The 21,618-nt window shown below is 41.4% G+C and overlaps 1 protein-coding gene across 2 annotated transcripts in view; it reads left to right on the top strand.

The window, feature by feature from the left end:
* Positions 1–21,618, top strand: part of fndc3a (fibronectin type III domain containing 3A) — a 49,625-nt gene that overhangs the window by 7,959 nt on the left and 20,048 nt on the right. For both annotated transcript variants that reach the window (XM_050059972.1, XM_050059981.1), the window contains 5 exons: positions 7,493–7,568; positions 19,127–19,203; positions 19,310–19,556; positions 19,857–20,156; positions 21,116–21,174. In XM_050059972.1, the coding sequence (XP_049915929.1) occupies positions 7,493–7,568; positions 19,127–19,203; positions 19,310–19,556; positions 19,857–20,156; positions 21,116–21,174 (759 nt within the window). The remainder of the gene's footprint in view (positions 1–7,492; positions 7,569–19,126; positions 19,204–19,309; positions 19,557–19,856; positions 20,157–21,115; positions 21,175–21,618) is intronic.

Below are 21,618 nucleotides of genomic sequence, written 5' to 3' on the forward strand. Positions count from 1 at the left end.
GGGCTCCACTCAGTTGCCATTCAAGTGCAAGAACTGCAGTTTAGCTTTAAGCTAACTGTGGTCTAATACATCAGATGGCAACATTTATGTTTAATTGTGTAGCACGTGGTCCCTAACATATTAGGAAAATGAATTAGGGTTGCCCCCTGAAAGTCGAAAATTTAAATCGCCAGTCAGAGGCACCTCAGTCGACTGAGATTTTTCAAGTCTGGCAGTCTTTTTTTCTGTCAGTGGCTGTTCTTCTGGGGACATTTCGGTCCGCAGATTTAGCTGCAGATTGAGCACTCAATCTCTCAGGTGTAGGCAGCTGCAGACCCAGACCCAGGGTGAGCTTGAGTTAGATGGACGCACCTGCATGAAAGGAAGAGAGGCTTTGCCTTATTTTTTGTGTTCTGGACATTTATGGCCGATGAAGGGAGATCAATGTAGGGGACAACAGGTCTTTAGAAAATAGTAAAACATCAATTTTAATGTGTTGGAAATTCAGGAGATGGATATAAGGCTTCGTTAAAAATGGCCAAAATGTGAAACCTTCCAGACTTTCCCTCAAGCAGCTTGACTGACCAAAAGAGTGACCAAGCTTGAAGGACCTTGGCCAGGAGGCTGACCTGGAAGCCTAGGACTACTCTGACATTAGTTCAAAGTGCCTTAGCTATGATGAGAGATTCCTCTGGAAGGACTACACTCGATACAGCACTTCACAAGTCTGGACTATGTGGTAGAGAAGCCAGATGGGGAGGAAAAAAAGCACACGACAGCATGCCTGGAGTTTGTAGAAATCCATGTGAAAATTTTTAGAGCGCAGGAGCCAAAAGATAATGTGCTCTTACTTAGCTAAACTGAATAGTTCAGCTGAAGTGGAGAGCACAGTATCAGGACTACCACAGCCTATCGCCTATCTAACACCAGCTCCATAGTGAAGCATGGTGGTGGCAGCAGTACTTTTTTAATCAGAAATGCTAAAGGGAGAGAAGACCAGAGCTTAATACAGACAAAGACACAAGTAAGATCTTCTTCACAGTAGCATCCTTATTTAGCAGGACAATGATCCTAAGCATGCACCCAGATCAATACTCAGGTGGCTTCATTCCTTGATTGATTATATAATAAATCCTATTTAAATTGTGTTGAATGAAGTCCCACCAAATTTAGAAAGATGTGGAGACATGGCATAGTCCAGGTGTGCCAAACTAATGTAGATGTAGGTGCCTATAAAGACTTGTCAGTGGTTGAACAGTTACTTGGAAGATATGACAATTTCTTCTTCTTTTGTGCTTAAGTATCATTAATTCGGTACCTGAAATGGACATCACCATCTAGGGCCAGGCAATATATGGATATTATATCAATACTATGATATGAGACTAGATATTGTCTTAGAAAATGCCAGCAGTAAACCCAGTATCATTGCAATATTGATATCTAGGTTTTTGTCTAAAAAATATTGTAATATTTAATTTTCTTTATATCGCCCAGCCTTACCAACATATAATGTCTGACTAAGCTAAGCTCAGCTAAGATAAGATAATCCTTTATCAGTCCCAGAGCAGGGACATTTGAATTTCAACATAATGTGTCCCCTTTAAAACATAATATACACTATGCACTTAATGCAAAGCTCAAAGTCATCATCAGTCAGTAGTGTTTGTTGATTATTCATGAGCTTATAGAAATAATATAGATGTTGAATAGAGACATGAAAGCCAATTATTAACATATTAAACAGAAAGCTGGTGGAAAATATTGTGTGGCTCAAGTTTCATAAATGGAGTGTTAGAATGGATGTACTGTTTGTGGTTGACTGTATGCTGTGATAACAATTTGTGGTTCCTCCCATAAATACATTTAACAGATTATCTCCTCTGTGACTTAATATTGCTAAGAAGAGAATTAATATTTACAAGGACTTGCTACAGCTTGAACAGCTCTTGGGAAGATTTTTTTCCTATCTATTTGTGTCCTACTCCTGTTATTTGTGTCCAAGGGATCCTGGAGGGTTGAGCGTCATGAAATTGCCTTGAATTACAATTGCACATGTATGCCATCAGCAGCAGGGAGACTGCATTAGTTCCGGGCTAGTTCCGCCAGTGGCAGGATTTTCCCTGTGTCATTCAGCTCCTGTTTCCTGTCCACCCAGCTGCTAGTTCACATCAACGACAGTAAACAATTAAGAGGAACAAATAGTGAGAAACCTGAACTCTGAGTCACCAGCAGCTCAGAAACGTCAGAGCTAACAGCCATGAACGCACAGAGCCGGCCCATTCTCCCGGGTAATAAAACTCAGCAGTGGCCACCTGTGTGACAGTGTGTGCTAATTGATCCACAGTCTCTTTGCATAGGGTTCATACATGGACGTAAATCTTTACAGCGGTGGGAACAAGAGATATTACTTGGACATACTGTTCTATGATTTTGTGGCAGTGCATGTGCTTTTATATTGTTCCTCTTCTCCTAATACATGTTTTTTTTCCGATGCGGCGCTCTGATATAAAGATTATCCCTGTTGTGAATGTGACTAGGAAACCATTTCACATTAGAGTGCTTAGTCATCTGTGTAATAAGTAAAGTTTGCAGTTTCCTAGCACTATTTCTGAATCCATATACTTTGGTATTAAGTCATCACACAGTTGGTTTGAAAGTATTTCACAATAACACTGTGAATTCAGAATTTCCACGTTTATTAGAGCTGAGCTTTAGGGGGATACGAGAGCTGGTTGTGTGGGTAACTTTGACTGGCAGTTGCCTAAAGCAGTTGGAGTTATCAGAGGAGAAGCTTGTCTGATCTAAAAAATGTATTAATCTTTTACTGTGGTCTTTTTTGTGTGTTGCAAAACAATAATTTGTTGTACTAAATATGCTTAAGACAGCGCTACCAGGAAAACCAGAGGTTTGGTCTCTGTTGAACATTAGACATTGATGTTATATTATGAGGCAATCCTTTGAAATCCAATGCAAAATAGTCAAGAAAACATTAGTAACCTGTCTATATTCTAAGCCCCCGAACACTCATTTCATCACACAATACACCACAATGTTATGCCATTGTAACTCTGAAAGAAAAACAAAATCCTAACACAATTTAGTCCAACATGTCATTCCAATTCCAGACTGCTAATAGAAATTGTTCTGTAACATCAGCCTCAGTTTTATCAGTAAATATTTGGAGAGTGGTGCAAGGATTGTTTTGGTGCGGAGTTAAAGGTTTATTTTATTTAGTTTATTTAGCTGCTGAGGCTGCTGACAGTGTTCCTATCTGTCTTCAGCTCAAGAAATAAAATCTCTGTAGCTGATTTACTTTGCTGTGGATGTTAAGCACTATCAAATTAAATAGCATTCGCCCATGATTATTTTGTGTTTCCCTGTTTTCACCTGCCAATTTCAAAGAAAAGTGGCACATCTCAAAATTGCATATTTGGTTTATGGTTTCATGTATTTTAGCTGTATAGAAACAAGAAATAAATCACCCTTCCATCCTGATTTCACTGTGAATTTGTAGTTGGGGAAAAACACTTTAAGCATAATGACCATAACAGATCATTTATTTAATCACTGCAAAATTTTAAATCATTTGGATTGTTTATGCTGTGTAGACTGTTCATATTTCCCTAAAGTCATCCTACTTTATAATCCTGTGAACACTGATCACTGCTGCTAGTGGTTATATGTACCTCATTCTTCAAATCCATCTTTTTTTTTTTATTTTAGGCGGAGTAAAGAGAAGCGTAGGATTTCATTTTGTGGAGGATGTGCCTTAGGTGTACCCCTTGCGCAGCAGTATCAGTGACGCAGAGAATCTGTTAACTTGGCACATGCTGATCAAGTGATCAGCGCTGTCGCTTTAAGGAATGATCCATTCAGAATGAATGAGGACAGATGTTACAGAAGCCGTGAATACTTGCGAGCTCTGTTTATTGTGTCGCCGTACAAATAGTGTCTCTGTTTTGACTGTCAGTGGGCTGCTTTGTGATCTTTGAAGACAGTAGAGAACTCGAGGGTGCAATTGTCGCCAACGCTGGAGCTCTGCAATTGAACTCCCACCACCTCATCTCCTCTCACATCGATCGGAGTATTAAGAGAGGGTGTATGGCATGTCGCTCTGTGAATGGGAGAGAGAGCCAGGGAGAGTATGAGGGGGAGGGAGAGAAGCGGGGGTAGGGAGACGGACTGTAGCGTAGTCGTATATGTCAGCCTCAGAAGCTGCGTGGGTCGCTTAGCTCCCTCACGCCATTGTTGTTGTTGTGAAAAAAGGCAGAACAAAGGACTCCCCACGCTATGGAACCCTTATACGTTTGCCGGCTTAGCTGTGTTATGATCACGCCCTGATGGAATGCTATTGAAATTAACCATATTAAGGAGCACAGCAGGCGTTAACTGAGCTGGCACACAATCAGTGACAGAGGCAACAAGGGAACTGAATAGCAAACTGAGGCATCATCCTCCTCATATTTGGTCCGGTTTTCTCGGGTTCATCCGCCTCCTTTTCTAGAGAGTGGCTACTGCTGATAAGGTTTCAATCCCTTCTCTGAAGGTTTGGCGCGGACATTGCTGTGGCTTATTTGTTGAAGGGGTTGCTGTGGATACTGACGGTAGGGAGGTTGCACTGGAGCCAGAGGCAAGAGTGAACAAGCCGCCTGCTGCAGAGAGTGCCGCTATGGAGCAGATGAGGCTGAACCAGGCTAAGCAAACATGAGATTTACGCCACACTTGCTGTGAATTCTCCATCCAGCGCAAGAGACTAAGCCCCATCCGCCTACATAGCTCCTGCTGCACTCCTCGCCTCTCGCCAGTTTCTTTCTGGATTTTGTGCAGGAGTTGATGGAAGTGGAGGGTGTAAAGGATCAGCCCAGCCAGATGTGTTAGCATCGCAGGTCATGTGATTTCTCATGAGGGCTGGGTGAAGTGGTGGAGGGTCTGGTAGACCCTGGAGCATCTTTTTCTTTTTCTCTGTGACAGCGTGAATAGCGACGCCTGAATGAGAAAAAGCAATGCGGGCAACAGTAAGTATCAGTCAGGTCTTTTGCAAGCAGAATTTCCTTCCGTGAGATTGCTATGAACATGCAATGAATGTCTCAGTGTTGATTTCAGTGTAACTTCCAATGTTAAGATTAAATTGAAAAAGGGAGTCATCATCCCAGGAGGGGTGTTTGCTTCACACAGAACGGGGTGGACAAACATGCACATGCACCCAACTGTGAAGTGTTTAGACTTTGATTCAATTAGACCTCCACTGCCCCGCATCCCCCCACCCTCCCCCTTCACCACCATCTACACTTGCTGCTGACGCTGCCTGTGTGGGTGTGTATGAACATATGAGCTTCTGTGTGTGGCAGTCAAAGGGCTCTTTCCTCTCCCTGCTGAGCACATGAATGGGAGCAGTGTCTGAGATGGAGGTGCTGATGATTTCTGTGCTTGAAGAGAACCATAGGCAAAGCCCTTTGCCAGGGGAGTGTAGATTCTATGACAGCGACTTCCACAAGAGTGAGGTAACTAGCGCCCACACACAGTGCCGGGCAACAAAAACCTAATTATGTGTGTTCTTTTGAAGTTAAGAAGGAAAGTTGTAAGAATGATTAATTTGAGATTTGAGAAGTTCCAGAGTATCTTGATTTTCTTAACATAATCTGGCCTGTTGATTAAGCAAATGGAAAAGAAAAGAACATTTGTCATCAGTTCTGTTAAATATAGTTTCATTTGGCGGTTGTCAAGGGAAGGAGACATTGATGGGGATGTTGAATGGTTTAAAAGTTTGTTCCTTTTGTACAAAATGCACCTTTTAAATTAGGCTTTTTCTTGTTCAGTTCTAGTGCTCAAGTCTTGTAATGACAGAAGCAGCATGACTCAGTGTAGGGTAGCAATGTGTACCTGATATTTCCAGCAGTCATTATGAACTCCATGAATGGGAGATGGAGATATTAACAGTTTAGAGTCTGTTAGGTTTATGGTTAAAGCTGTAAAAATGCATTTAAAGCCTGAAAACTCAAGAAGAAAAAAGCTGTTTTTCGGCACATTAGGTGGTGGCTATTTTTTATCTAATCCAACTAGGTATGGGGAGAAAACAGTTCAGTTGCACATCATGGATCCTGTGATGATTTCTTGTAGAAAATATTGACACAATCAGTATTTTTAGACGTAGATGTTAGTTGTTTTTTCCCTCATGTTAAAAGTGGATTAAAAATAATCACTTCCTTTACTTCCTATGTTTTCATCTGTTTGCAACATCTGTTGAATGTTCCTGAAGTGTACAGGTGGTTGCTATTTTTATCTCATATGTACAGTAGGGAAAATCACCCTGAGCTAAATAAATAAATAAAAGAAATAATGATAAAAAAAATAAATAAATAACTGTAACCTGTAAAAGATAGAAGTAATAACAGTTTTTTAACACATACTTTGAAAGTTATCAAGCATGATTAAAATTCAACCATTTAATCTCACTGATTTACAGAATGAGCAGCTTTTTAAATAAATTATGCTTACGAAAGACACCCAAACAATAATTTCACGATTTTATGTTTCCCTCTCCCTCAGTCATTAATATAATTATCCTTTTTTGTTTTTATGAATTTCTGTTTTTGTTTTGTTTGTACAACCAAAATAAACTGAAAATACACATTTGATGTAAAATCAAAGCTGTATTTATTATTCTGTGCTGCCTCTTACAAACAGTCCCTGATTCTATGGGGATCATCGCTCATATTGACAGTGAAAGTTGATGTAGAACATGATCTTGTGTATTGATTGTGTGTGCTACATTTAACACCCCCCTTTTACACACATAAATTGTACCATCAATAGATTCAGTTGTCCAGGTATGGCAGTGGCTATTGGTGTTCACACTTCACACTTCACTCCATATAAGAAATTGGTTTTTTCCCCCTTAGTTTAATGATTATTTATCTCTCCTAATTAAATTGAGTCCATTGTGCTCATTTTAGCCCCCACAGTCTGTCAGTTAATTCTCCTGTTGATGTTGTTGCCAATACCTATTTCAGTGTATTTTTGACCCCCAAACAAGTGGTGCTATGTGAACTGAAAGGGAACCTGTTTAAAGTGTTTTTTGTCTACTGCACCTGTTTTAAGCAGGCTGGAGCGCTTGTCCCATAGCAGGCAGCTTTAATTGTTTTGGTTCTTGTTGATGGTGTGTTATTTCTGTTGCTCGTACCTGCCTTTGCCAGTGTTACCTACACACAAATCCTCTCAATAGAGAGAAAGGATTTGCATTTGCCTCATTATGATCTTCAGCTTACCGTATTGTCAGTGTAACACCAAACACTGTTGGTGTTAAGTCTGTTGCATACTTTTCTTTGTGCTTTAGTTCTCACCCGAGCTGTGGAGGAACATTCCCACAGATCTACCAGAAAATTGGCTGTATGCGTTAACATATGTTGACATGTAAAGTTGTCCATGCACAAAAACTGCTTTTCACTAGTCCCTGTAGAATGTGTGTGAAAACTAACTTAGTCAAATGAAATGTTACTTTGTTTCTCCACAGGTAATCCTGGTGCAGGTAAACCCAGGTGAGGCCTTCACTATTCGACGAGAGGATGGTCAGTTTCAGTGTATCACAGGTAAGAAAGCTGTTCTGTTATCACATTATCTTTTTGTTGTAATTCCAGATTTGAATGCATGTTGTTGTATAATCCAGTTGTGAAAAATGTGAAAGGTAATTACAGAATATTAATTGTGTAATGCGCATAATACGTATGGATTTATTTGGACCCATGTTCATTAATTAACCCCTTTTGTAAAAGTAGAAAAGAAATGATTTTAGATAAATATCTCCCTCCTGGTTCACCATGTTTATAGCCTTGAAAAAAAAGTTTATATAATGGCGTCTATTAGTTAATTTTCAGAGCACCCCCCTTTCCACAAAATCTTAAAGGTATGAAATTTTAATACGATTTGACCGTATATTTTTATCCAGCACCCAAAAGCAAAACAATGAATAAAGCTGTTCGATTTAAGTTTTAGTATTACGTTCTTATGAAGACATGCAACATGTGCACATGCCTATTGCATTTAACAGTACCAGTAATAGTTGAAGCTTTTGCTGCAAAATGCTGAGAGAGGTATAGTGTATATTCAGTGGACAAAGCACTACTGCCACAGCAGAGAGTGCTCCAATGAGAGCAGACAACATATTGAATGTGAGTTTTAGGGCATTGTGAGCACAAGACAGACAAATGCCGTCTTGGCTATAGTTCACACAGGGCCAACGAAGCTCCTGAAAATGTATGGCTCATTTAAAATGCGTCCTGAGTCCATGAATTAATACAGCAAATATGGAAAATACCTAGGGCTGAATGATGTAGTTTAAGTGAATATCTCAATATTAATAAGAAAATTCTCATATTAAGTTATATGCAATAAGCAAATGTGCAGCGTCACATGGAAATCAAACTGATGTTCAGTGCAATAAATTGTTCTTCTGTTAAGTATAACCTCAGACAACTCTTCACAAGTGCAAACCAAAAGCTTAAATAAATCATTTTGTTATTTTCTTAACCGCAAATTTGCTTGGAGTCTTTAATTTGATCATCTGTAAAAATGCACACCCATGCAAAGAGACAGTGTTTAAAAAAAGAATCGATAGATTTGTACTTTTTCAAGAGTGCAAATGCTAAAACTAAAATCTAGAGAAGAGGATTTTACTGTACATTTGTGGTTGGCTGACTGATAAAATGTACTTGAAAATGGGTTTTTTTCCCTTTTTGAAATGTGCTCGCCTGTAAGAGGTAAAAAAAAAAAAAAAAAAGATAAAATGAGAGTTTAGAATCTCTGAGCCTGTACTATACGTGTAGATAATTATGAAGAATCAAGAGGCTTTCTAAAATCCAGTGTTGGCAGTCCAAAAATTTTCATCTAATCATAAGATTGCCTCAGGTTCTTGCAGCTAACAGCAATTTCATGTAGGTGCTTAAGTCTGATCATCTTAACAAGTGTGAGATCATGATAGGTGTAAGCATAATCTCATTAACAGAGCCAGATTTTTTTGCTGAACCTCTTTATTTCCAGCAATCAACTTCACCCAGATTCATTCAGCTTTTAGCAGCGTGTGCAGTGAAAAGGGGAGGGGATTGGCCAGGAAGCATTGACGTATTTTTACAGGAATGACAACAGGATGACAGCCACGTCTCACAGCTCTCAGGCTGCTCAATGACATAATTACATCTTATGGTTCCAGCCAATGTAGAGAGTAGGACAGCTTGAAGAAATGTGTTATGTAAACGCATCAATATGTTTTAATGGAATTAGGTGTTATTTAAGAGACACTGAGCTGATCAAGCTTGATCACACTGATTCATGTTTCACTTGCTTAATATGCATGGTTACTAAACAGAATGTATCCCAACATGACAAATAATAGGAAATGAGTGTCGAGGATAACAGATCAAAAACAGATACAAAATGCGTCTTGACCCCAGGAAATGTACCATCATCTTCATTCTTCAGTTCAGTAACTGTCGTATTGTGTGCACTTAAATGCATTTGCTTTGATTTTTATTGATGTTCCTTTTACAACACTTACTGTACAGCCCTGCACCCCCTCCCCTCCCCTCCCCTCCCACCCCACCTCCTGACTGTCATACTCTAATGCCTAAAAGAAAAAAAAAATCCCCCTTATTGGCTTTGCTACCCAAATGTCCGAATGTCATTTGGCTGCTCTTCCTGTTTAATATGACAGATGATAAAATGAACTGTGCTCAGATATACTATCATGATGTTAAAATAAGCATATGGTATGATTACAGTGTGTTGGTAGAGGAGTTAGGGCAGAAAAGGCGGTGTTTGCGTAAGATTTGTTACACATTCTTATTTGTCCTGATGGCAGTCATTTCCTTTTCCTCAATTGTTGGTGATTGCGCTGGCTTTGTGACAGCAACAATGAAGTCTGGCTCCAACACGTCGCTGACATTGTGAACGGAAGACAGCTGGAGTAGTAGGAGGTAGAGCTGTGGGGCCGTAATTGTAAACGATTATGATAAAATGTAGTTGCCCAAGAAAACATAGATCTGAAAATGATTTGCTTTGTTTGTTATGCTCCACGGACATCCCTCTGTGTATTGACATTTCTGTGAGTTCACCGCCACTCTTTTTTTCTGTTAAATGTTCCATTTGAGTTAATAAAGAAAAATAAAGGATGTCGGCATAATATAGGTTTGTGAGTGAATAATGATCGCTACCCTTTGTGCCCACAGCAGGCAGGCGCTCAACATTTTAGCATAAATTTAATGACCCATGTATAGACCAGTGCTTAATATCTCACCGTTGAAAGACATAGGTTATGTCTTGTCAGTAGCCTCTGACCATGCCATGTGACGTATATGAATAACAATGAGACATACGCCTGTGGAACAGGCCGCAGGCATCCAGATTTAGTAGACAAAGGAGCACAAGCAGTGATGTAGAGTGATCCTGCCCAGGGAGTAAAGCCATAATACAGTTTCCTCACATGGGGACACTTCGCCCTACTCCTGTCTGACTGAGCTCCCACACCGGCCCCCCATTATGAGCTGAGTAAACCTTCCTAATAGGGAGCGAGCATACATAGTCTCTCTATCAGAGGAGAAACAAAGGGAGAGAGGTGCCACATAGATCAGTGTGACTGCTACTAACTGGCCTGTCACAGGGTGCACTCATCTCTCGGTGACGTGAATAGAGGGATGACTCACCGCTTGCGGTGCAAGGAGGGAGGAAGAAGAGTGTGTGCGTGCGGGCATGTATGCATGTATGCGCATGCGGTTGGTTGGTTTGGTTTGTTGTGTGATCACAACAACAGATTAGCCTTGTTCACTTAAGTATCTTGTGCATATGCATGCTTTCACCTTTTACCCTAGTATGTACCGACAGGGACAGCGTGACACAAAAACATGTATTTTTGCATGTTTTTTTTTAGGATATGCTCCATCCCACACCAATTTGTGTATTCAAATGTGTATTTTCAGCAGCTGGATCTGTGTAATTGCCACGTGTTAGCGCAAGACAGCCTGCGTGATATGAACAGACAATCTTGTAAATGCAGTTTATGGAGGGCATTTTGCCTTTTTGATATCTGCCTTGGAGGAGGGGCCATTAGTGAGAAAGGCTAATTAGAGTGGCCATTTAATATCTTGCTGCTCCTGCTAGCTGTCCTCTTTGCCATAAGGGGAGTTCTGTATGTGACTGGACATGCCCTCGTGAAACCCAGCGCTTCCTGGGTCATTCTCTCTCAGTGTCAACCACTGTAGATCGGAAGGCTGTATCACCGGCACCAAGTGATAGACCACCTGATAAGCTTGGTGACTGATGAGGCAAGTCAGCGTCAGGACCATTGGGCTGATTAGATCCACTTCTTTATCTGACTTAGTCTGTCTGTGATTCACATCACTTTGGATGATTCAGTCTCTGGTTGATGGCTGAGAGTACCATCTAGTTCCACTGGGCTTATTGAGCCTGATTGAGATGTGCCTTCTCCCACAAAAGCCAAGACAGCCATTCTGGCATCTCGACAGGGAGCTAAAGAGAGAGAGACAGAAAGAGTGTGTGTGTGTGTGTGTGTGTGTGTGTGTGTGTGTGTGTGTGTGCCTGCGTGTTAGCATGCGCGTGCATACACCTGGCTCAGTTTCTAGCCATTTTCCCAGTGTCCTCTGCCTTTTCTCTCTGTTGGATACCGGTTGGTCAGTCAGCCCATCTGCCTACTTGTCCCTTATCTCTGATGCCATAGCTGTGAAACACCTCATCTCATTCCTGATGGTGCTAGTCTATTTTTTATCAGAGGGACTTAAGGCTGTCATGTCCTCTGTACCTCAAACTGAACAGCCTGGACGTGCACTGTTGAACATCTGACACTGTGTGGTGAGGGGGTATCCATACTGTCAATACACAAGTCTCTCTTGAGAGCAGTTCCACTGGAATTGACTTCCTAAAAAGCTATACTGCTACAGCAATAGACATTTTTCATCATGTGTCTGTTCAGGTGTCTGTTTCTGTTTCAAGTTTTGATTTTTTAGGATTGAGTGAAATCAGTCCAAGTGGTGTCATTACATTGAAATGCCAGTTTGCATTCTCACCTCTACACAGCTGGCAAATCAAGACATGAATATGGGATTGTAGGTTTTATAAAGATGCAGAAATGTTTGGACACAGCCCCCCCAGTTGGACATTGGAAAGGTGTTGTGGGTTCTGAAGCTTTTCGACTGTCCAACACATACCTTCAGTGGACTATACTGAAGCCTGTAGAAACATTTTCTTCACAATTCTCAATAGGCATAGTCAAGTGACACGAAAAATCTGGATGATAGTGTTTGTAATTAGTGGAAATGAATTGAGCAATATCACACAAGAGGGAGTGTTGTTTTACTTTATATCCGCACTGCTGTGTCACAGGCTCGAGGCAGAAGGCCGAGTGCCGAAGATAATCACAGCCGTGCAGATATTCAGTACAACAGCTCGATCCTGTGTTTGATTTTGCTTGTATACAACAGTTCTACAAGCGCCGTTTATCAACCGCAAAAGGTGGCAACAGGTTATGATTTGTTTGTTTTAAATAATGATTTATTTGGTTTTGCCAACACCAATAGTTCAGCAATTGGACCGGGACTGTACTGTTTCCATTTCTTTTGCAACCAGTGAAAGAAGTCTGTTGACAGTCGCTTAGGTGGAAATCTGGAGATGCCAATGAGTTTACGGTTTAATCCATTCGTTGCATCGTCTTCTGATGTCATATGCGCATACTTTAAGATTTGCAGTGAAGTATTCAGGCTTCTTTCTGTCCCTTCTTCCTTTTTTGACAATTCATTATTGAACTCAAATGTTAGTTATGGTAATATGTTTCATTTTGTGGCTATTAATGATTAACATAATAAACGGAAAGTTCCATTGCTGTATACTATATATCAGCACTCACAGAATCCCACTTGTCCAATCAAATTGCTGGGTCGGAACAGACTGTTGTATGAGGAGTACTAATTTTTACTAATGACAAAGATTCAACAATGCATTTAAAGGTCTAGTGTGTAGGATTAAGGGGCATCTGTTGGCAAAAACTGTATATAAGATTTCTAATTATGTTTTCAGTAGTTTAAAATCACCTGAAAGCAGAAATTATTGTGTTTTCGTTACCTTAGAGTGACCTCTTTGTATCTACATACAGAGCAGGTCCTCTTCCATGGAGTCTGCCATGTTGTTTCCACAGCAGCCCAGTACAAACATGTCAACACTGGCATTTTCATGTCAGCTATTGTAGTTCTCTTACACGCTCTGCACACAGATTCAGTTACATTAACCTTACCACTAATGCCACTAAATCTTACCAACTGGGACTTAAAAGTAAAATCATCATCTTGACATGCCGTACCAGAATGTATTTATCACATTGTCTTTAGGATCATTAATTTGGTCTGTAAGTGCTTCATATATAGAGCCTTACATTTCAGGGTTTACAGGTTATTACACATGACTGAAGCAAAAAAAAAGGCTTTTAAAAATGTTTCTGTAAATTGAATCCTAAAAAAAGATGGCATTTTGCCACTGGAACAAAAATCTGGGCAGGAATTATTATTTCCATCTTATGTTTAACTGAATAGTCAGATTTAAAGCTTCACAAGAAAAAAATCTGTTTCAACTTTATAAGTCATGGCCCTTCTCTATTCATCCTATCTCTCATTTTGTGCTTTGACACACTGTCTCTCCTCCTCTCTCTTGTCATTTTCCACCCTTATTTATTCAAAGCCTTCCATTGAGTTTACATTGTGGTCGTTGAGTGGGCAGCAAGGACGCGCATACGTCATGAAACAGTGGACTTGCTCTGGGCGGCTAGTGGCACAGTTGTTATGCTTATTTTAACTGGGAATACACACCATATGAAATTACACAGGCTTGTATGATTGTATCCATTAAGGTTAAACTCATGCGCACACTTTTGGGGTGGTTGCATGTTTCCTCACCCTCAGCACCCTCTCCCAAACAAAACTCGTCACATATGGTTCATATAATTGGACCACAAACATCAGACACATCTGCCACATTAGTACATTATTTTTATACTCACCACCTCCCCCATCGAATTCCAAGTACATGTAAACAAACGTGTGTGCGGCCGCACACACAGACGAGGTTCATTCACAGCTTCTGCAGTGAGTAGCTCTAAAAATGACTGGGCTTGTGACTCATTCTCCCATTGCTGCGTTGATACCAAGGGGGAGGGAGAAAAGGTAAAGAGGATGATAGAATGATAGAAGATGGTGAGAGGGAGGGGTGTTTAAAAAAAAAAAAAAATTTCTTATAAGTTTCGTAAGGGACAGGATATCTTGAGGAACAAGGCGATTCAGTGTCCACTTAGCTGTTTTGGTTTCACTGGGTTTGTGAGGTTCACTTCTGGTTACAGGAGGAGACAGTGGTTTTAGGGTGGACTCTTCATCTCCGGAACCAGACCAAATAATTCATTATTTAAAAAAATCTGGCCCCTGTGGTCACGGCCCTTCTCTTGTTCTGGGTTTTTCTGGCTGAGAGCAGCAGCCGCACTGTGATGTTCTGTAATAAGCGCAAGCATGAAGGTTACTGATTCCCTCCCCTCCTGTAAACGTCATTCATGCCGGTGGGGATGAAAGAGCCATGCGGATGCTTAAAATATCAGGAATTCAGACAGTGTTTACTAACACCTGAGAAGACATGCTATTCTTATTAAATTGTTCTATTGTTTACTGTACAGCTTCCTCCCACAGGCTCTGGTTTGCTCACAGATCAACACAAAATGCCCTTTTCCTTTTTTTTTCCAATATCTCCCCTCCTCTATGAGCCTGGATTGGTGGTGGTTTGATGCTAAAGGGCATGTTGTGGAGAAAAAGCCTGGCCGAGGATGAGCACACACATTCATGGCTTCGTAATCTGCTAATAGAATGTTCCGCTTATTGCAAATTACTACCCTCTTAATTGATGGAAGATCTTTCCTGCCTGCAAGAAAAAAGTGGCATGCAAAAAGAGAACCATTTGCCACAATGTCATCACCCAAAAAAAATCACGGTTAGGGTTTTAACTTGCAATTAGTACTTTTTTGTTTTATTGACAGTTCAGTACTTAGCCTCTCTCTCTTGCTTGGCTGTAATTATTAACCTCTGTCAGTTAGTCTGCTCGCCTTCCCTTGCCTGCCCTCTCTCTCCTCTTTATTTATGGATGGAGACAATTTATTAGCTCTAATTAATAATCAAGCCCGCTCCATCTTTATAGGCTCACAGTTCATCATGTTGCCATTGAGAGATTATTGAGAGCTCCCATATGAAACCATTCTGTCTCTCTGCTCTGTCTCTCTACCTGTCTTGCTCTTGTATTCTCCTCCTGTGTGCCTTTGCCGATTTTTACACCCTTCTGTTAACCCAGCCAGCTTCTGTCTAGCTTGTTTTCTCCCCTTCTTTTTATTCTCCATATCTAATTGAGGATTCATTTGTACATCCGATTCCTGACAGTTTGCTTGGATTGTTGCCGTTATTTCAGAGCCACGTCTGCCAAGTTTCTTCGGTTTGCAATATGCCTTAAAAGACCTGCGTTAAGTCCCACTTGAGTTTGTTTGTTAGGATCTATATATTCATTTTCAGACAAGAGGAAGCAGGTGGGTGCTTAAAGTAGCCTTACCACTACTTGCGCATCTGTGTGTGTGTGTGTGTGTGGACATATGTCTGGCCTTTGATAAGTCTTTCCCTTGGCTTTTTCACCCAACCTGAACAATTATCCCCATCTCCCTGCCCTAACCTCCAGCCCCCTCTCGACTCAGACACGCCGCTCCAGTTGATCCTGTTGGCCTGCTCCAGGAGGCAGGGAGGTGATGACGGGTTATGTGATGTGGATGGGAGACGATGGTCCTCCCAAAGTGTTGCCTAGCCTCTGTTTACACTGCCAGAACAGGCAGCTTGTTTGTGGCTATTCTTGGCTCAGTGGCAGCCTGCCGTTTTGTGGAGGAGGACTGATGTTTTTCCCGTGGCTGCTTCCTCTGGAAGGCTGGCACTCCATGGCCACGTCAGCACAACCAGTGCTCCAGTTGACTCAAGGGGAGGAGAGGGGAGGGGGAGGGGGATGTGGCCTTTTCTATCTGATCTCTGTCAGCACTCGTGCGTCAGTCTGATGTAAAAGAGTGGGTGTTTCCCCCCCACCCCCATTCTCCACCCTACCTCTCTTCTTTCTCTTTCTCTCTATGTCAGATGTGTGTGGCTCCCTCATCCTACCTCCCTCACCGTATGCTTTCTGCTGGTCCTCCTCTTCCTTCACTCTCCAAGTCAGTGCACACAGAGTCTTTCATTCTAAACGGACAAACAATGGCATATTGAATGCTGATGTGATTCATCAGATTTCCTGTTAGTCAGCATTGGCAGCGCTAACTGGAGTTTCCTTAATCAGTCATCACACAGGTGCACCATGGCACCTGGCATAAGCACAACATAATTTATTAGTCTTAAAAGTGAGTGGAGTTAACAGTAAACACTTTCAACTCCCACTCAAATGATATTGTAATCTGAAATCAATGAGGGCTGAGCCTGTGTGACTGCCTTCATTCAGGCTGAGCTCTCCCAGGCTCCCTGAATTGAGATTTTTGTCCTCGCACACCTTGTGTTCTTAGGTAGGGAAGTGACTCACTGCCTATCAGTCTGCTGGCTCAGTGTACTGAGAGGGGTTTCAAAGCTCTTTGCCCTTTTGATACCGGTATAAGAGGCCTACTGCTATCTGTCTTGTCTAGTGAAGATTGTAACAGGTAGACCAATGAAGTATAATTCTGATGATTTTGTACAGAACAGAAAGTAATAATCTGTGAAATTGTCTGGCATTAAATGGTAACAGTGAAGTAAGAAGAGAGCATCTTTCAGCCCACAGTCCAAAGTCACTCGAGCGCTCCAATGACAGTTTTGGGAAGTGTCTATTGGCTAATTTATTTTAAAATGAAATCCAGTTTTAATCAGTCCAAGAATCTAAAGCAGGCCTGCGCCAACTTGAACCCTGCTATTTTTTTTGTCTTTTTGAGTTGTTTCATGTTATTAGATTAATGATATCTTTATAAGAACTAAAATAGTGGATATAATAAAACTGCTGCTTACAAAGACAATACAATTATCGGCACAACCTCAGGTTGAGCATTTCATCTCTGTTTACTTCAGCTCAGCTCTGCCAGCCTTATTCACACTTGACCAGTGACGACCACAGTAACATGAATCTTGTAGTTATTAAACAAATTATGTGCATGGCATTGATCGTATGGTTGGTATAATTGTGTCTAGCCACAAGGTGAGCAGCTGTGATACAAAACCAACTAGCTTGCCTTGCAACCATAACCTGTCTTTGTATTGAGCTGTTAAGTGTAACAGTGAACTCTTGACCTGACTCATTCTGAGTTGTAGTGCATACCCAGTTTATTAGATACACCTAGCTGATGCAACAGATCAACATGATCATTTGAAGGTTGTAGTTTATAGAGCTACTGAACAGCACTATGTTATACTGAGAGGTCTTTTTTAATTGTTGATCTACCCTTGATATAAATGGGGTGGACGAAATATTAGACACACTTCTCAGTGTAACTCAATATTATCAAACAGCACCACAAACTTCAACCTCAACAAAGACCATAAAGTTGATTCAACGCCTTTTTAAAACAGTTTCAACAATGACTGAACTTTATAACCTTCATAAAGGTAGGATTTATTGCAGAGCTGTTGGGTTAGACTGTATTAGCTTTAATTAAGTTTACCTAACAAACTGGTAGCTGTCCATATATCAACACTCACTAGTTGTGTTACTCTCTCCTGAGAGGTGGAGCCTGGACTTCAGCACCTGGGGACGTAGCACTAGAGGCTAGAAATGGGAGGGTTCAATGTATCAGCACAGAGCCAGCCTCTGTAGTTAGGGCCCATTATGGCCGCTCATTTAGAAGTGCCTTCTCTGCTTACGCTAGCTTTGAAGAAATGACGGAGAACTCCTCCTCAAGCAGGCTGCTGGGAGGTCAGTGTGTGTTGAGGATCTTTTTGCTCTTCTGCATGACATCTGGCGTTGGGGCTGTAGTGTTTATGTCTTAGGTTTGTAAGAAGAGAAATGTGCGAATGTGCAAACTTGGCACAGAGGTCCCTCTCTCTTTCTCTCTCCCAGGCTTTCTGCTGAGCTGTCACTTCTCTGAGCTGAGCTAAGCCGCTGCACTGGCCCCTACAACAAAGCCACGCAGGAAACTTTGTTGTTTCTCAGCACTTTTATAAAGTGGTCTTCTTGCATTTGCCAGTATTTAAAAAAATGCATTCCTCTGCCTTTTCTTTCTCATAGGTTTTTGAAAAATGAAATAGTCATTGAAAATGCAGCTGGTTCAGAGGAGTGAATTGACTGTAGGGATTGTCCCCCTACAGAGGTAACATTTGAGGTTGACTGCTAAGTGTCGTATGCCATAGGTGGCAAGATGGAAGGAGTTATTATGGTTGTCCAGGGTTACAGAAATATGTCAAATTCTTATGTCCGCTGAAGGTTTAGAGTGACTGGCAGCTGGATCACTTCAAGGCTTTGATGGACAATACAACGATACAAAAGATGACCAACTGCAATGAAATAAATCTCTTTGATTACAAGGTCAAAAATATTGTCATCTCATCAACTATTGTGAGGTGCTTTGATGTGTGCTGAGTTGACTACCACTGTTTTGTGCTTCTGGAAGCTGGCATCTTCATAGCAACGGCCACTGAGACCCCTGGGTACTGAAGTAATTAGAGTCAACTGCTGTACTAATTTGATAAGAGAAGAAAAATTAAATATTTGAAATAGAGTAAAAGTTATTACTCAGGCAGCTATTATTTTGAGCCACATCGTGGTTATCATTCAAACAAAACTTGGTTTGAGCTTCAAATTCAGCAATGTTTATGCATTCAAGCGTGTGTGTGTGTGTGTGTGTGTGTGTGTGTGTGTGTGAGAGAGAGAGAGAGACATTTTCTGGAAAAAAAAAACATTGGGTTTGGTATGAAAACATTTGTTAGCTGTTTGGAAAAGGCTAGAGCTTGAATGAATCAGGTCAGACTCTGGCTGAAATTTCAACCCTGTGCACTACTCTATTCCTCTCAAGGCATTTACCACAGATGAAACAGCTGTTTGCCCTGAGGGAAAGTGTTTGATCTTGCTCCTGCCTTCTTCACAGGTCCTGCTCAGGTTCCCATGATGTCTCCAAATGGTTCAGTGCCTCCAATCTATGTGCCTCCTGGATACGTTTCACAGGTACCCAGTCTATACGATTTCCAGTGCAATGTTTCTGATTGGCATCTGGTTGAACTCGGAGCAGCTTTGATATCTGCTTTCTGCGCTCTTGTGTGTTTCCTCGTAGATCATAGAGGAGAACGGAGTGCGGCGGGTTCTGGTTTTACCTCAGCAACCAGAGTTCCACCCAGGGGGCCACTCCCCTCTCCACCACCCTCCACCTCCACCCCATGCCCACCTGCCTGCCTTCATCCCACACCCTGCCATGATGCCCCCGCCACCCCACCTGTACACGGGCATGGCGGGGGGCGTGGGCGACATGAGCTCTCAGTACATCTCCCAGTACCATCCAGCTCATATCTACTCAGAGCAGGGTGAGTTGGAGACAGCAGTCTCTGGGCTGTATTGTTATATTAAGATGTTATTTATTTGTCCCCAGCACTTCATTTGCACAGTCGAGTTATACAATCAAGGCCTGAGTTACACTGTTAAGTCTTTCAGTTTCTTAATCTTAGGGGGCTTACCTCACTACCGCCCTGTTTATTTGTATGCCTTCTCATAATAACCTGTGAGTTAGCCATTTTTTGACCTGCTTCTCTGGCTGCCAGGCAGGTCTTTTTTTGTACTTCTGTCTGTGTCTGTACAACCTCACAGGTGTTGTCTTTTTCCTTCAGTCTCTGCAGATTCTCACTCCCAACATGGACGCCCACCGTTTGTTCACAGAGACGACAGAACTAGCAAAACGTATGAGCGTCTGCAGAAGAAACTGAAGGAGCGACAGGGAGGCGGAGGGGGAGGGCAGGTGAAGGACAGCCCTCCCCCTTCGCCACAAAAGACATGCAGCAGCCCCCCGACAGTGGACATTCACAACGGCGTCGGAGGGAAAGGGCTTGAGCCGGAGCAGGGGCAGCTCAGCCATGCAGTGGCCGGCCCTGACAAGCAGACAGGCAGGGGGAAAAATGGAGAGACAGGAGGTAAGGAGGTTGAAGGGTAGAGGTTCGTCGAAGGTTTATAGTCAGGGCTGACACACAGCATTCACAGCCTTTTCCGGATGTTAGGAGTGTGCTGTGTTTGGCGCTTAGAATAGTGCCTCATTAGCGGCTGCAGCTGGTGGCAGTGAGGGATCAGCAGCATGGCCAACATTATTCTTGATTACATGAACTCTGACTGCTCATTAATCATGGAGTTTAACACTGCTACTTGGCGACAACAGTGCATAATTAAGGAATTACTGTCAATTTTGAAAGTGGAGAAAAAAAATGATTTCACCTCATGGCCTCATGAAGGTTGCTGAAATGTAGGAACACTGTAATTTGAGCGATACTGCTAAAATGTCATGGAATGTTTGAATTTTAATTTTTTATTTTACCTTTGAAAAGTCCTAGAGAGGGTGAATAAGTGTTTGCATTCTGTTTTTAGACATGGGCATACAAATATACGCAATTAGCAAACTACTTTGTGAACTTGAAAATTACATTGACTCTGGCAGCAACCCTCTTATGATTGCATCTTTTTTTTTTTTTAGATCTCGTGAAGCTTCTGTCATGAAATTCTTGCCTTTACTTTTTCCACAATTAAAACCCTCTGTTTACCTGCTGATTCTAAATGTTGATCTGCAATGTTGAATCTGTAAAGAAATTCTTTTTGATAGGTAATTTTTACTTTAATTTTAGCAACAAGTTATTGTAGAGGCATTGAAACATTCTGTGTTTAGCATGCATGAGGTAGTTATACTACCAGATAACATACTGGGTAGATGGTGCAAAGTTACACCTATCAGTACACTGTCCAAGAAGCACACAGACTTGCAGAAATTATTGTTACTCTATTATATATCACCTGCCTTAGTTATTTCTTCTCAAATGAATCTTTATTGCATAAAGACAGTGAGTATCAATTCTCTATAAACATTTACCTGTATCTCTCTCCTCAGAGCTGGATGAGGAAGCTCAGGCCCTGCAAGCACTCCTGAGCACCATCAGTACACCAGTGGTTAGTATTCACTTCTGCTGTCGTACTTTTTTCTTTATCTTATTAATACAATTTGCACAATGTTATGTGACTCATTTAGCGCTGAGTTCATGAAAACCAGTAATGATCCAAATGCGTTGCGTCATTAAACATTCTATAAACATCCATGATAAATTATTGCTGACATCCCGCTAATGGAGTCAAACCTGCTGACTGGCATCCATGTGGGGATTGCTATTCCCAAATGTGCCACCAAATAACTACGCTAGCAGCAACTGAAAGGTTTGAGCGTTGTTTTGAAAGAAGTGCTGATTTTTAACTAAACAGTTACCAAGCTCTCACATCATCGTGGAGCTAAGTGGCTCGTAGACGACAATTTAAACTACATATTAGACTTGGAAAAGTAATGTGCTAGAAATATACATGTATGCAAAAGTCATGTTTGTTTTATTCTTTGATAAAGGC

The sequence above is a fragment of the Epinephelus moara genome, chromosome 2, assembly GCF_006386435.1.
Source record: "Epinephelus moara isolate mb chromosome 2, YSFRI_EMoa_1.0, whole genome shotgun sequence".
Taxonomy (NCBI): Eukaryota; Metazoa; Chordata; class Actinopteri; order Perciformes; family Serranidae; genus Epinephelus; species Epinephelus moara.